The sequence below is a fragment of the Ovis aries genome, chromosome 9 (genome assembly GCF_016772045.2).
Source record: "Ovis aries strain OAR_USU_Benz2616 breed Rambouillet chromosome 9, ARS-UI_Ramb_v3.0, whole genome shotgun sequence".
Lineage (NCBI taxonomy): Eukaryota > Metazoa > Chordata > Mammalia > Artiodactyla > Bovidae > Ovis > Ovis aries.
The window spans coordinates 93,982,923-93,999,037 of NC_056062.1; the positions used below are offsets into that span (position 1 = coordinate 93,982,923).

Below are 16,115 nucleotides of genomic sequence, written 5' to 3' on the forward strand. Positions count from 1 at the left end.
AAAGTTATCTATCTATCATATCAGAAAAGAAATTTTTATAAATGAGAACATGCTGAAAAGGGAGTGCTGAAAGGGCCTGTGCCCTTTGAGAGAAATATAAACTTTGAGGTGCATAATTATGTTATATTTATTTACATTTAAGAAATGCATATATATACTTTGTCTGGCCCTAGGTTGAGTGTGAGTGATCACACCATCGTGATTATCTGGGTCATGAAGATCTTTATTGCACAGTTCTTCTGTGTATTCTTGCCACCTCTTCTGAATATCTTCTGCTTCTGTTAGGTCCATATCATTTCTGTCCTTTATTGAGCCCATCTTTGCATGAAATGTTCCCTTGGTATCTCTAATTTTCTTAAAGAGATCTCTCGTCTTTCCCATTCTATTGTTTTCCTCTATTTCTTTGCATGATCGCTGAGGAAGGCTTTCTTATCTCTCCTTGCCATTCTTTGGAACTCTACATTCAAATGGGTATATCTTTCCTTTTCTCCTTTGCTTTTCACTTTTCTTTTCACAGCTATTTGTAAGGCCTCCCTAGAGAGCCATTTTGCTATTTTGCATTTCTTTTTCTTGGGGATGGTCTGGATCCCTGTCTCCTGTACAATGTCATGAACCTCCGTCCATAGTTCATCAGGCACTCTGTCTATCAGATCTAGGCCCTTAAATCTATTTCTCACTTCCACTGTATAATCGTAAGGGATTTGATTTAGGTCATACCTGAATGGTCTAGTGGTTTTCCCTACTTTCTTCAATTTAAGTCTGAATTTGGCAATAAGGAGATCATGATCTGAGCCACAGTCAGCTCCTGGTCTTGTTTTTGCTGACTGTATAGAGCTTCTCCATCTTTGGTTGCAAAGAATATAATCAATCTGATTTTAGTGTTGACCATCTGGTGATGTCCATGTGTAGAGTCTTCTCTTGTGTTGTTGGAAGAGGGTGTTTGCTATGACCAGTGCATTCTCTTGGCAAAACTTTATTAGTCTTTGCCCTGCTTCATTCCGTACTCCAAGGTCAAATTTGCCTGTTTCTCCAGGTGTTTCTTGACTTCCTACTTTTGCATTCCAGTCCCCTATAATGAAAGGGACATCTTTTTCGGGTGTTAGTTCTAAAAGGTCTTGTAGGTCTTCATGGAACTGTTCAACTACAGTTTCTTCAGCATTACTGATTGGGGCATAGACTTGGATAACTGTGATATTGAATGGTTTGCCTTGGAGACGAACAGAGATCATTCTGTCGTTTTTGAGACTGCATCCAAGTGCTGCATTTCGGACTCTTTTGTTGACCATGATGGCTACTCCATTTCTTCTGAGGGATTCCTGCCCGCAGTAGTAGATGTAATGGTCATCTGAGTTAAAGTGAGAGTCCCTTGGACTGCAAGGAGATCCTACCAGTCCATCCTGAAGGAGATCAGTCCTGGGTGTTCACTGGAAGGACTGATGTTGAAGCTGAAACTCCAATACTTTGGCCACCTGATGCGAAGAGCTGACTCATTTGAAAAGACCCTGATGCTGGGAAAGATTGAGGGCGGGAGGAGAAGGGGATGACAGAGGATGAGATGGTTGGATGGCATCACCGACTCGATGGGTTTGGGTGGACTCCAGGAGTTGGTGATGGACAGGGAGGCCTGGTGCGCTGCGGTTCATGGGGTCGAAGAGTCAGACACGACTGAGGGGCTGAACTGACCTGAACTGATACATACTTTGACCCCCAAATCCCATTCCTCAGATTGATCTTAAGGAAAATAGAAGTATGAACATGCGTGGACAATATTCACTGGCACATTGTTCACAGCAGCAAGAGTTAGGGAAACATAAGTGCTGATCACTCACTCAGTGACGCAGGCTGTACCTGTTCAGTGGAATACGATGTAGGCATTCAAAAGGATGATGTGCATAAAGGTACATAAATACAGATACACCTCACACAGGCATAAATATACGTAAATATAAATGCATACATACATACGCTTCAAACCCCCTGATGCTGGGAAAAACTGAGGGCAAGAGGAGAAGGGGGCGACAGAGGATGAGACGGCTGGATGGCATCACCAACTCCATGGACATGAGTTTGAGTGAACTCCGGGAGTTGGTGATGGGCAGGGAGGCCTGGAGTGCTGCGTGCAGTTTAGGGTTGCAAGGAGTTGGACACAGCTTAGCAACTGCACAACAAATACATTCTAAACACATAACACAGCCTTAATTTGCACTGAAACACTGTGCTTATCTCTGGGTCAGCAGAGTAGCATCTCAGAGACCTGTTTTCTCCTTCAACCTTCTGTTATCATTTTATATCCGGTTCTTCCACATTTGGCCTAAGGTATCTTTGTACACAGGGACGCAAGCTACTTTAACGTGTCTGTATTTATTAAACTCAGAAAGAAAGGCATGAGCTACATTCAGAAAGAGCTAAGCTAGAGTCATAACATCCATTCAAGTTTAGAAGCAGCTCTAAGATCAGGAATCGGGGCGGCTGAGATGACGTGTCAGGGACAAGATACTCAAAGTAGAAGAGGAAGTATAGAACATTCGTTAGTTCTTCAGTGCCAAGTAGACACAGACCACTGGTTTGAAATAATATTTTGAAGCCAAAAACTCTGCTGGAACATCTGTTCCATGCCTATATTCAGTTTACAAGGTTCCCAGCATTTCAGTTTACAAACCCACAACCAGAAAGCTGGGAGAAGTTCCAAAGGAAAAAGGGAAGGAACAACAACAAAAATATGGCCAAACATGGGGAAAATGTACTACGCAAATAAATAAATAAGCAGCCTACTAGCACTCTCCTTCTTTTGAGGAGGGAAAATCTCAACTAGTAAGGAGTTGACATAGGTTTTCATATAAAGCAGGTGCTATTCCTTTAGTAAAGGAGAATAATATATCTGTTTCTAATGTTGTCATTAGAAAAGTCAGACTAATGTTAATGATAATATGAGCTAGATTTCTGAAATAATCATCTAACCATAAAAGTCTAAAAGCAGGTAAAAATTTATCAAGAGAGCTGTAGAATCTCTGTATCTAATGGTCTTAAACTATTATACTACTCAGCCATAAAAAAGGAGGGTTTCCCTGATGTCTGACAGTAAAGAATCTGACTACAATACAGGAGACCTGGGTTCAATCCCCGGGTCAGGAAAATCCCCTGGAGAAGGAAATGGCAGCTCACTCCAGTATTCTTGCCTGGAGAATCCCATGGGCAGAGGAGCCTAGAGGGCCACAGTCCATAGGATCACAAAGAATCAGACAAAGACTGAGCAACCAACACTAATATGTATAAAAAAGAACAAAATTGGGTCATTTGTGGAGATGTGGATGGACCTAGAGACTCTCATATAGAGTGAAATAAGCCAGAAAGAGAAAAACAAATGTCATATATTAGCATGTATATGGAATCTAGAAAGATGGTGTAGATGACTTTATTTGCAAAGCAGAAATAGAGACATGGACGTAGAGAACAAAAGTATGGACGCCAAGCGGGGAGCAGGGGAGGGGCATGAATTGGGAGACTGGGATTGACCCGCGCACTGCTGATACTATAGTAGAAGAGACGACTGACGGGGGCCGACTGCAGAGCTCAGGGAGCCCTGCTCAGCGCTCGGGGCTGGCCTAAAGGGGAAGGCGCCAAGCAGGGGGCTATATACACACACGGAGCTGACTCACGTCGCTGCGCAGCGGAGACTCACACAGCACAGCAACGCAGCTGTTGTTCAGCCACCAAGTCGCGTCTTTGCAGCCCCATGGACTGCGGCCTGCCAGGCTCCTCGGCGCTCAGCCTTCTCTACGGTCCAACTCTCACATCCGTACATGACGACTGCAAAACCCACAGCTTTGACTAGGCGGACCCTTGTCAGCAAAGTGATGTCTCTGCTTTTTAATACACCATCTAGGTTTTTCATAGCTTTGTTTCCAAGCAGCAAGCATCTTTTAATTTCATGGCTGCAGTGATTTTGGAGCCCAAGAAAATAAAATCTGTCACTGCTTCCACTTTTTCCAAAAAATAATTTTTTTACAAAATGACCTTAAGAGCAGGGTTGCTCGTCACCTTTCCCGGAGTCAGAATATGAAGCTGCCCAGAGGAATAGGGGATAATCTACAAGGTAACTGCAAAGTCCCCCCTAAAGTGTGAGGCTTCAGAAACACAGCAGGCAGAACAGTCGCCAAAGGAGATTTTCTCAGCTAACGCACGTTCAGAGGCCTGCATATCCCACTGACGCTTCTACTAAGAAATGCCAACAAAGGTCAGGCACGTGTAGAGGAAGATTTTAGAGCTGCCTTGAGCACGCAACCCCAAGAAGAATTCTAAAATGATTTTAGACTTCCACTGAGAAGAAGTAATTGACCTCAGAGTAGACGCATAGTCACTATACAATAAGATGAAACAAAGCCAGTGTTAGAAATTGAGCAGGCAAGCAAAATAATACAGTTAAAACAGACGCCCCAGAAGAGCCCAAGACTTTAAGAACGTGCAAAATTTCAGTCCAGGTGTGCTAGCAGTGAGTGAGGGGCAGCAAGAGATAGAAATCACAAAGATGAAAGAGAAAGTGACTGGTCATAAACACCCCAAACTAGAAAATGATGACTGCAGCTGCAAAGAATTCTCTCTGGGCTGAGTCTTGTGTGGACGCAACGGTCATACACGGTGGGCTCATAAAGCAACTGGCGGTGACTCCAGGAACAAAACTAAATCCCCCAGCTTGGTTTGTCCAAAGCAGGGTGGCGGTGGCAGGCTGCTCAACAGCAGGGGGTCGTTAAGCCAGCGAACCAAGACTAGAGAGGATTCAAGTTACGCACCTGTCTTCAAGCAGAGCTCATCGAAGTCAACGCAGCAGCTGCTGTAGCTCTTACACAGGTTGTCGCACCGGCAGTCAGGGGGTCCAGCCTCTTGAAGTTCAAAGCATCTGCCCTTGCAAGATCCAGAGATGTTGATCGAGGGGGAGTCTGACAACACTACGAGAGACAAGAGACAAGGGCAATGGGATTAGGGCGCAGGTCATGTCACTATGGGGCTTCCCCGGCGGCTCAGACAGGAAAGAATCCGCCCGCGATGCGGGAGACTTGGGTTCAGTCCCTGGTTTGGGAAGATCCCCTGGAGTGGGAAAGGCTACCCACTCTAGTATTCTGGCCTGGAGAACTCCATGGACAGAGGAGCCTGGCAGGCTACGGTCCATGGGGTCACAGAGAGTCGTACGACTGAGCGACCTTCCATCGCGTCACTCTGGCAGGGAGGCCCTGGGCAGAAGAGCGCGGTCATGCAGGCAGACTCGAGCTGAGCAGCCTGGCTCCATCTCCTGCTGGCTGTGAACCTCGGCAGGCCCTCTGCGCCAGTTTCCTCACCGGTAGAGCGGGGAGACCAATAAAAGTAACTGGAGGCTGTCATGCGAATTAAACGAGGTAGCGAGCAAGGTGTCAGCCATATAGAAAGTAACGAATGTTGGCTCCTGGTTTTACTCCTATTTAGTGATTATTACTACAAATCTGTGTTTCTGTGGATGTTGTGATGCCAACAGAGACCAGTCCTTTGAAGTCTACACTTAGAAGTGTTCATTCCTCTGTTCAAAAATCCACAGTTTTGTACGGAATGTGCAGGCATGCTCAGTTGCTCAGCCGTGTCCAACTCTTTGCGACCCATGGCCTGTAACCCACCAGTCTCCTCTGTCCATGGGATTTTCCAGGCAGGAATACTGGAATGGGCTGCCATTTCCTAGTCCAGGCGATCTTCCTGACCCAGGAATCGAGCCTGTGTTTCTTGCATCTCCCGCATTGGCAGGCAGGATTCTTACAGCTGCAACAGGAAGACTGAGCCGAAATGTTCCGAGAACAGTCTCAACAGACGGGGTTGAAATAGAAGACTTTCAAGATCTCTTCCTGCCATGAAGCCTCCATATGTAACTAGAGCTATGCGAGCGTGAACTCTGCAACCTTGGAGAAAGAAAGGGTTAATCTCTGCAACCTTGGAGAAAGAAAGGGTTAATCTCTGCAACCTTGGAGAAAGAAAGGGTTAATCACGGAGTGAAGAAAATTAATTGGTGAGTAGTGCTAGGGTAACAGGCTGGCTGGAAAAATTAAGCAGAATCCTCATCCTAGCTTACAAAGCAAGTCAGATCTGCACAGGCTAGTATGGAAAGAGCTACAAAATGGATAAACATGTTTTTTTATACAGCAAAGCATGGAAAGTCGTCCTGGTCGACCCAGGGACCGAACCCAGGTCTCCTGAATTGCAGGCAGATTCTTTACCATCCGAGGCACCACGGAAGCCCCAGCAGTAAATGTATGCATTACATTTTCTGTTAGAAACAGAGACGGAGAAAGCAGTGAAGGTAGAGACAAACATGAGATAAAGTCAGAGGCCACGCTGGAGATGAGAGGGTGGGTGGGGACAGAGCGTCGAGACCGGTACTGGGGTCAATCTGCAGGAGGACACGACACCCACCCCGGGATTCCTGCCTGGGAAACCCCGCGGCAGAGGGGCCCGGAGGGCCACAGTCCATGGGGTCGCCAGGGTCGGACGTGAGCACACAGCGCACGCCAGTGTGCATCACACCTGCTTTCACTGAAAAAATTCTTTACAGAAATTATCTCTGGAGAAATGAGAAAGAGGAAAAGCAAGGAAACGTCTTAGTTTTCTGCAATTTGAAACTTCTGTTTTACAAATGTCTTTTTGCTTTTTTGATGTTCTGCTTGCTCACTTCTCCTTCTCACGTCTACATACAACATACACCTATACGTGTGTGAGTAGACGTGCATGTGGACTTCTGTGCGTGAAGGATATATTACACGATATATAAATATCCTGCAAAGTTTATCTATGTTATTTTAGTTCCTTGTTTATGTTTATGAATTTTCCATTTTTTTAATAAGCAGAATCCATTACTTGTGAAATCAAGAAAACACCAGAGGCAGGGAGAGAACAGACATCTAATGGCATTTCTAGGTTCACCAAAGCCGTTTATCTGAACATCCCGTTCATCTGTTAGTCCTTTGTCCTCTTTCAAGTCTGAGTCGCCCAATCCTGACCTGCACGGCGTTAGATCAGTCTAACTAAAGCAAACAGACTCACCTGACCACGAGAGGCGAAACGCTTTCGCATGGTTGATTCTGGGATATTCAAAGACATACAAATCACCCCCGTTCAGCTGAAGAAATAATATCAGGTTTCCAAGGCAGTGCCTTACCTCTGGTTCACAAACCACATTTTTCTATAGACTTTGCCCAGCCAATGAACAGACATGCTGAACCCCGAGGAACTATGAGAGGAGGAGGACTGAGCAGCAGAGAAAGGAAAAATAAAGCCCCTCAGCGAATGTAAGAAAAATGCCTATAACGGAAACATGCTTTTTATAAGGATACTGCTTAGAATCATTCCAGCATCCATCTATCATGATAAATTCTGGGTAGAATTTGTGCTCATGAGCTGCGGATATAAGCACACTTAGCTAGCCTTAGAGCTGGGATGATCAGAAGAGCTTCAAAGGCACATTGTTCACAGATGCTCACGCGTCCTTTGGGGCATCTCAGCCAGCACGTATTTTCCTCCATTCACGCCCTCTGCTTTTCCCTCATCATACTCTCTTCCTTTTTCTTATTTTTACTTTCAAAAGATTTGTATGAATTTCTAATCATTTTAACCCTTTCTCCATTCATTCTATCAAAGTGATTTTTACTTCTTCCTTCCAACAATAGTTACTCTCTAAGTTTACCACTCACTTTGCTTTTGAAAATAATTGAATTTCACACAATAGCTTGTCCCTATCCAATTGTCACCTTCCTTGCCAACCCTTAAACTGAAGACAGCTTTGGTAAGAAAGAGTTGCTCTTACACTCATAATGCAAAGATACAGCTCATGAAAAGTATTGCACTCAATATGGGGTCACTAACAGCTTTCAAATAAGAGTGAATTTCTGGGCTGGTGTGGATTAGGGATTGTTGTTGCTTAGCTGCCAAGTGTGTACGGCTCCTGCAACCCCCATGAACTGGAGCCCTCCAGGCTCCTCCGTCCATGGGATTTTCCAGGCAAGAGTACTGGAGTGGGTTACTATTTCCTTCTCCAGAGGATCTCCCTGACCCAGGAATCGAACCCAGATCTCCTGTGTTGGCAGGAGACTCTGCTTTTTCATCCCACCCAGGTCCTGGGCCCCTCGCCCGGCACCAGGCCCAGCTCAGGTTTTACAACTGCTCCTCTTCTTGTACCTGATTCAATAGTCAGATATGGAAGGATTCTCTGACTTCTTCTTATACACCTGAATTCTAAAATCTGTACAGCCTTCCTTTATCAGAACTAAAAACTTCAGAACTAACGAGAAAGACAACAAGGAAACAAACTCTGTACTGAGTGAAGTAGGTCAGAAAGAGAAAAACAAATACCATATAACAACAGATATGGAATCTGGGAGAACGGTGCCTGAACCTATTTGCAGGGCAGGAACAAAGCCGCAGACGTGGACACAGCCGGGGGAGAGGTGGGGCGGACTGAGAGAGGGGCATGAAACACAGACGTGACCGCAGGTAAAGCAGACAGCCAGGGGGAAGTCGCTGCGTAACTCAGGGAGCTCAGCCGGTGCTGTGACCCCTAGAGGGTGCAATGCGGCGGTGGGAGCGAGGTGCACGCGGGCAGGGCCTGCGGACACTCGGCCAGTTCACACTGCTGGGGTGGGGCGGGGCCTGCAGACACTCAGGGCCGGTTCACACTGCTAGGGGTGGCGGGGGGCCTGCAGATGCTCAGGGCTGGTTCACACTGCTGGGGGTGGGCGTAGGGGTGGGCGGGGAGCGGGGTGCATGGGGCGGGGCCTGTGGACACTCAGGGCCGGTTCACACTGTGGGGAGGGGGAGGGGTGGCTGCGGACACTCACGGCCGGTTCACACTGCTGTGCGGCAGAAGCCAGCACGACACCAGAAAGCAATTATTCTCCAATTAAAAATAAATTAAAAACAAATCTGTCCTAAGTGTGATGGGGGTTTGAAACGTCATATGAGGCACTTGCCAGCACTTTTATGAAATTCAAATGCTATTCTGCCTTTTGAATTACATATTTAAATGATACTGTTTTACTTCAAAGGAACAAGTCAGTTCCAGAAGCTTAAAAAATAAATGTCACAGGTCTACACAGACAGAAGTTTCCTTTAAACAGACTTTAAATTTTAAAATATATGTATATGTGATGTACATAAAAGCAATGCTGTACGTTTCTTACTTTTCCCAGAATGCAATTTCATGATTTTAAAAACCCACCCATGTAAAATTGGATTTATCGCATTCAAACTCATAATTCTGATAGAAACAAGTGAAATTATTTTTACTTAGCTAAGTAAACCTTCTTTCTAAAACATTCCGTCTTACCATACCTACAGAGAGGTAGCACTGTGGAAATCTGGTGCCATTTATGCACAGAAAAAAAAAATATTGATAATGTTAGACTATTCGAAACAACCTAATTCATGATAAGAGTTGTGACCTACACATTATTTCATCTTGGACTCCCAATCACATTTCCCACCAAATCTCTCTGCAAAATGGAAGTTTTCAGATTTGGACGATGGCAGTGTGGGAGGCTGTGTTTAAGTTTGAAAATGCTTAGCCCAGCCTAAAGCTGGACGAGTCCTCTCAGTTTTGTCTGGTCCTGCATTCAGAGTTTGCGCTGTGACTCGCTCTCTGTTCCTCCCATTTTCCATGGTTCTCAGCCTGAGGGTTTCCTGAAAGTTGAGAGGCAAGTCTTGAAATGAAACAGACAGTGAGTAAGCCGCCTCCTTTCCAAGAGCACTGGGACAGACCTGGCTCTCCGGTGTCCGCCTGCCTTGTCTGAAGCATAAAATACAAGGAAAAAAGGCCGACAACATGGATGACAACCAAGATGCCGGCCAACTCAAGAGTGAAGTCCCGTCTAACGCCTCTTCTGGAGTATACGACGTGCTCCTTCTGGTCCTACTTTCTTGCACTGAGTTGCCGTTTTTCCTCGATAGTCTTGACCTCATCTCTTGGAAAGCAGCACTTAATACAGGCCTATGTGTCAGTATCTCCACTTCCTAAATACATCATTTTCTATAAATATCCATTACTACAGCATCATTGCTTCCCTGGTGGCTCAGAGGTTAAAGTGTCTGCCTCCAATGCGGGAGACCTGGGTTCGATCCCTGGCTCGGGAAGATCCCCTGGAGAAGGAAATGGCAACCCACTCCAGTATTCTTGCCTGGAGAATCCCATGGACAGAGGAGCCTGGTAGGTTGCAGTTCACAGGGTCGCAAAGAGTCGGACACAACTAAGCGACTTCACCTTACCTTACCTTACCTTACAGCATCATTAGGCTCTCTTCTTCACAGCTTCTGAACCAGATTTCAATAGACAACTTTTTAAATTAATAGGTCCACCTGGGAAGTTTTCAAACACCTGTACTTTCAATGTGTTTGTAAATACAACATCCTCATGTAGCAAGATCCCACCAACTACAAGGAAACAGGTTTCTAGATGGTTTTAATGAAATTTGAGTCTAACTTCAATTGTAAATCACTCAGATAACATGTATGATCATAGTCAGTAGTATAAGTCTGCTACCAAACAATGAACAGTATTTTATATAGCAGATACTGTCAATTTGATGAGGTAAAAATGGAGACCCTGGCCTTAAAACAAATTTGGAGATAAATGCAGTGTATTAGCATACACTCAACACCTTGTATTCTTATCAGTCTTAGTATGGCACGTTTGTTTTCAAGAATCTTTTCAGACAAAGAGGCGATATTATCCTCATTTTTCCTGGTTGGGCGATCAGAACTCTAGTGAAAGAGAAAGTCGCTGAGTCATGTCCGACTCTTTGAGACCCCATGGAAGACAGCCCACCAGGCTCCTCTGTCCACAGGCTTCCCCAGGCACGAATCCTGGAGTGGGGTGCCATTCCCTCCTCCAGGGGACCTTCCCAACTCAGGGTTGAACCCGGGTCACCTGCCCTGCAGGTGGATTCTTTACCATCTGAACACCAGGGAAGCCCTCAGAATTCCATACTTTTTCAGTGTGTTTTTAAATGCCATGTCCTCATGTAGAAAGACCTCGTAAACTACAAGAAAACAGATTTCCAGATGATTTGAATAAAACTTAGGCGTTTAATTTCACTTGTGTAGTGCTCCACTGTATGGCACAGGGGACCCTACTCAGTGTTGTGTGGCAGCCTGGACGGGAGGGACTTTGGGGGAGAATGGGTACGTGTATATGCATGGCTAAGTCCCTTTGCTATCCGCCTGAAAGGATCACAATACTTTTATACTCCAGTATAAAATTAAAAGTTGTTTTTAAAAAAAGAACCCTAGGCCTAACTTAAGCTAGCAAAGGCCCAGCTACAATTTTAGATCATCTGATTGTAGCTACAATATCATTATCATTAACAAAGGATTTTTCAAATTATGCACATAAGCTCTGAATTTTACATGTTCTTTTTAAGACATGATTTGGGAAGATATAAGCTATGTTGAACTTTATTAAAGATGGTGATTTCTGGTTAATGCAACAAGATAGAAGATTCTGTTTGTTTTTTGTTTTTTTTTTGCTTGTCAATTTTAGTCTTTAATTTTTATGAAATTTGAAAATTAGAGAATAGTTAGTGCCCCTTTCTATAGCATACAATTATGATAAGCAATGCATAAAAATCATCTGGAATATAAACTAAATTTATTTTTTGAAGACAATCTGCAAAATACCCATTTTAAAGAAATTATTTTAAAAGTTTACTATTACAATGTGTGCTTATATCATTTGGACATTTTTTTGCTTACCAGGTTTTTGCCTACTATTTACTATGCTTTTCAACAGAAATTGGAACAACTTTTATTAGGTTCACAATAAAATTTTAGTCTGAATTCACTCCTTTCCCTTTTGTAAATTAATGTCTTCCCAGGTGGCTCAGTGGTAAAGAATCCACCTGCCAGTGCCGGAGATGCGAGAGACATGGGTTAGATCCCCGGGTCGGGAAGATCCCTTGGGATAGGAAATTGCAACCTGCTCCAGTATTCTTGCCTGGAAAATTCCATGGATGGAGGCGTCTGGTGAGGTACAGTCCACGGGGTCGCAAAGAGTCGCACAGAGGTGCTTTACAACACTGTGTTGGTTTCAGCTGTAGGCAAGGCTGAATTTCCTTTAGAACTCCCTGTGTGTGGGGGAGCATGGCCAGTTACCAGCGCTGCGATACAGGGCTGCTTGGCCTGCCCCCTGAGCACGGGGCCAGCCAGACCCCGGCACTCAGGCCGCTGCTGAGCGGGGGCACGCGCGTGAGGGGGTGCGTGTGTGCACGAGCGCATGAGCACATGTGGCCCTGTGCCCCTCCATCCTCCACATGGCCCACCTTCTACACGAAGATTCGATATGTTGCTTCCTATTGTGTATGTTGGGGAAAGTGAAAGTCACTCAGTCGTGTCAGACTCTTTGTGACCCCATGGACTGTAGCCCACCAGGCTCCTCTGTCCATGGGGATTCTACAGGCAAGAATACTAAAGTGGGTTGCCATGCCCTCCTCCAGGGGATCTTCCTGACCCAGGGATCGAACCCGGGTCTCCTGCATTACAGGCAGATTCTCGACTGTCTGAGTCACCAGGAATTTGAGACGTTTTGGGGAAAGTTTGGGGCATAAATCAGTTTGAACTTATAGGAGAGATTTTTCTATCATGCAGAGTAGGCATTTTTTGTAGACTGAAGGTTAATCAATTTTTAAATACTTCTGAGAAAGAAAATTATCTCTGTATACACAGAAAAAATATATATATATATGTACAACAATAAACATGGAACTCGACTCCCTGGGTCCCCTCCCAAGAAAAGGCTGTGATAGTTTCAGGTGGAGAGCCAAGGGCCTCAGCCAGACATGCACGTGCATCCTTTCTCCCCCAAGTCCCCTCCCGTCCAGGCTGCCACACTGAATCAGCTATATGTTCTCATATATCCCCTCTGTTTTGGATTTCCTTCCCATGAAGGTCACCACAGAGCATTTGTATAGTTCTAAGATACATGAAAAATCACTGCACCTAAGTGCCATACTACAAAGAACTGAAAAATCCACGCTCTTCTTTCAATGCTAATTCAGATCATTGTGTTCCACTGACTTAAATGCCTTCTGGTTTCAATATTAGATTTAACATAAAGTCCCAGGACGTGATAGTCCTTCTAATTTCCTTGCAGAGTAACGGCTGATGACAGTCACCTGTCAGCTTTGCAGTTCCTCCAAGCTATTGCCTTATCATTTAAGTGCCCTTGCGTTGTAGGATGAGATGCCCAAAGCTACCAAATGAACGTGAACCTTCTCACTCCTGTCACCATTATCTGCTTTCTCCAGGATTCACAAAGCAAAGCTTTACTTGTAAAATTGTCAGTGACACTCTTCATTTCACATTTCCCCATGAATTCACCTGCATTCTCGTACTTTTAAACTCTCAAGCCACTTAAAAAGATGATGACTTGAACAAAGCTTTCAAGTCTCTGTTAGCCAGTTATTTACAAGCTTACCCACTTCCCTTTGTCTTCAAGTATGAAGTTGCTTCTCTCAGAGGAGATCCCATTTCCACCCAGAGACTGGAAAAGTATCCGTCACCAACTCCAGTGAAATAGATTCCACCACCACACAAAAACATACACATAAGCACATTCTGTGAGTGTCACCTGCACACACACAAATTCTCTTTCAACGTTAGAGGTAAATCAAGCTGGCTGCATCAGATGCGGGACAAGAATGTCAAACTGAATCGCACGTATTCTTTACGTTCCCTCTGAAGATTTATTCCCGGCATCTCATGTACCTGATGGTCCGTGATATTTACCCAGCAGACTTGTGATCAGTTCTGCTCATTTCATACCCTCTAATAAATCTACAATCTAAAAGAAATCTTATTTTACCATGACTTCCAATAGATCACCACATCCTAACAAAAAATCCAGCTATCAAGTGTGCCAGCTAATTAATTATAATAGTTTGCACGGCCACAGCCTTGAAACTAACATCCACCACAGTCCACTAGCAAGAGTCTGCATGTGTGCAGAACGTTCTCAGCTACAGCTGAGGACTCTGAGGTACTACGTTTCCTAAATAAGAAACCGAATGCTAGTGAATGAGAGGTCTTGCCCTGGTCAGTCTGAAGCTGGCTATACATCAATATCCTCTGTGTTCCTTCTGCTTGGTAGAACAATCTCGAAGCACCAAGCTTCTCAGGAATACTCTGGAACACGGAAGTGTCGTTGACAGTAAGCATGGCAGCCTTTCCTCCTAGTATCTTCTCTAAAACGCGTGTGACAGCTCACCCAGGGTTTTCTGACGCGTATGCTTTGCGGGCAGAATCACCAACCATAAGCGTCATCTCAGACACACACAACATTTAAAAAGAGGAAAATGCTTAGACTCTCCGCACTATGCGTTTGCTCAGCTTCCAAAGCACATCATGGCCTTCATTCAGGAGAAATCAATTACAGTGCCTCAACAACAGTAAGCTATAGCAACAGAAATTTAAAAATAAAAAGTGTCAGGCACACCAAAATCCCCAAACTCAGACTCACATGTATCTCAAGACTAATCCTTCCTAGCAGTAGAATTTTCACTAATAAGTTATTTTAGAAGATAACATAAGGCCAAAAGTAATCAATGATTTGATTAATAATTCATGAAGCAAATATTCTGAAATATACTAGATTTAGAGATAATTTATATTATTTTTCCAGAAGTAGCATTGACTCATTAATTCTTGTAATTGTTTTTAATAATGCAAGGAAATTATTTATTATACACAAAATATATTTGAGGATTAGTAAATCTGGTCTGTATTTTTCAAGTTCTCCTGCAGAGAGTACACACATTCAAAAGGCAATGAAACAGACAGACAGAATCATGTTTTTCTTTTTTAATCCAGAAGAAAAATTGGAAATCACCTAGGCCCATTCTCCACTGTACAGCTAAGGAAATGGAACTCACAAGTGACTTCCCCAAGACCACCTGGCAAGTGAGACGCATCCAGGGCGCCAATCCAGGGCTTTCATGACCATTTTCCAAAAAAAAAGTCAACTTTGAAAATAATGGGCAACTTGATTTTACAACATTCATCAGAGAAATCGCTTTTAATATCAGTTTTAGCCAAAGTAATATATTGATACAAAGAAGGGGAAAAAGTTCCTTTGAGGGTCCACTGGAAAGAGCCAGCAGCGGGCTCTCAAGCTTGCCCCCATGGCCAAACTAAAGGCCTGATCCTCGCTCTTCAGTCTGAGCAGTTACAGGCAGTGTGAGCAGGAGTTACACTTGTCTGGGACAACCATTCGTTACCAACAGAAACAGGATCCTCCAGCCCAGGGGTCCACCTTCCTCCCCTTCCCCAACAGAAGACAGCTCATTTTGTCCATTGGTCCCCTGGGGGTGCAATCTTTATGATTTCTTATATTTTCTTACTTTTCACCCCAAGCACACTCCACTTGGATTCACTAAACCACTTCTAATATGATTCTTTTGCCTTTACTCAAAAGTCACTTGCTTGAAATAAGGAAGGTTCAGAATTCCATCAATGCATGGACCATAACTTGGCTAAGAAATGCTCGTGCTGGCTAAAGAGAGACAGGTGACAGTCTTTTACGAGGCAGGTCAAGAAATCCAGTGCAGAGCAGTACAAAATGCACAGGAAGGCCAACAAACACGCTGAGATGTCAGGAAAAGTCAAGAAAAGATTGCCCCCTAGAGTACCCGTTACTTAATATGTAATTTTTCTTTATAAAACCATCAGCAGCTCCAATTTCCAGGAAATTAACCAACTCATTACTTAAGACCTGGTCAGTTAAGCCTCCTGGACCTGCACAAGGAGCTCCTTTATAAGAATTCCCATACTGCTTATGGCACAGGGTACATTGTAAAAGGAAACGCTTTCACTCCAGTTCTGCTAGTTAAGTCATGATACACTGAAAACTGACCTCTCCTCGGGCCAAAAGAAAAATCAGGGAGCAGCCACTCTCATCAGCTCTTCTAAGCGCCTCCTCTCCTATTTTTCCTGTTTAGGTTAAACCTTCATCTCATAGTCCTGAACTTTCATAACAACAGCTCCCTGCCATTTTTTGTTTTTTACTTCCATCCCTCTTTTTCTCAAGGTCAGAACTTTCTGGACACAAATGCTAGATCTCCTAT

General features: G+C 44.2%; 1 protein-coding gene across 24 annotated transcripts in view; it reads right to left on the reverse strand.

Annotated features, from left to right (window-relative positions):
• The window catches only part of ENPP2 (ectonucleotide pyrophosphatase/phosphodiesterase 2), a 155,270-nt gene that overhangs the window by 81,082 nt on the left and 58,073 nt on the right, over positions 1-16,115 (reverse strand). For all 24 annotated transcript variants that reach the window (XM_060393988.1, XM_060393987.1, XM_060393986.1 and 21 more), the window contains one exon: positions 4,788-4,943. In XM_060393988.1, coding sequence (XP_060249971.1) covers positions 4,788-4,943 — 156 coding nt within the window. The remainder of the gene's footprint in view (positions 1-4,787; positions 4,944-16,115) is intronic.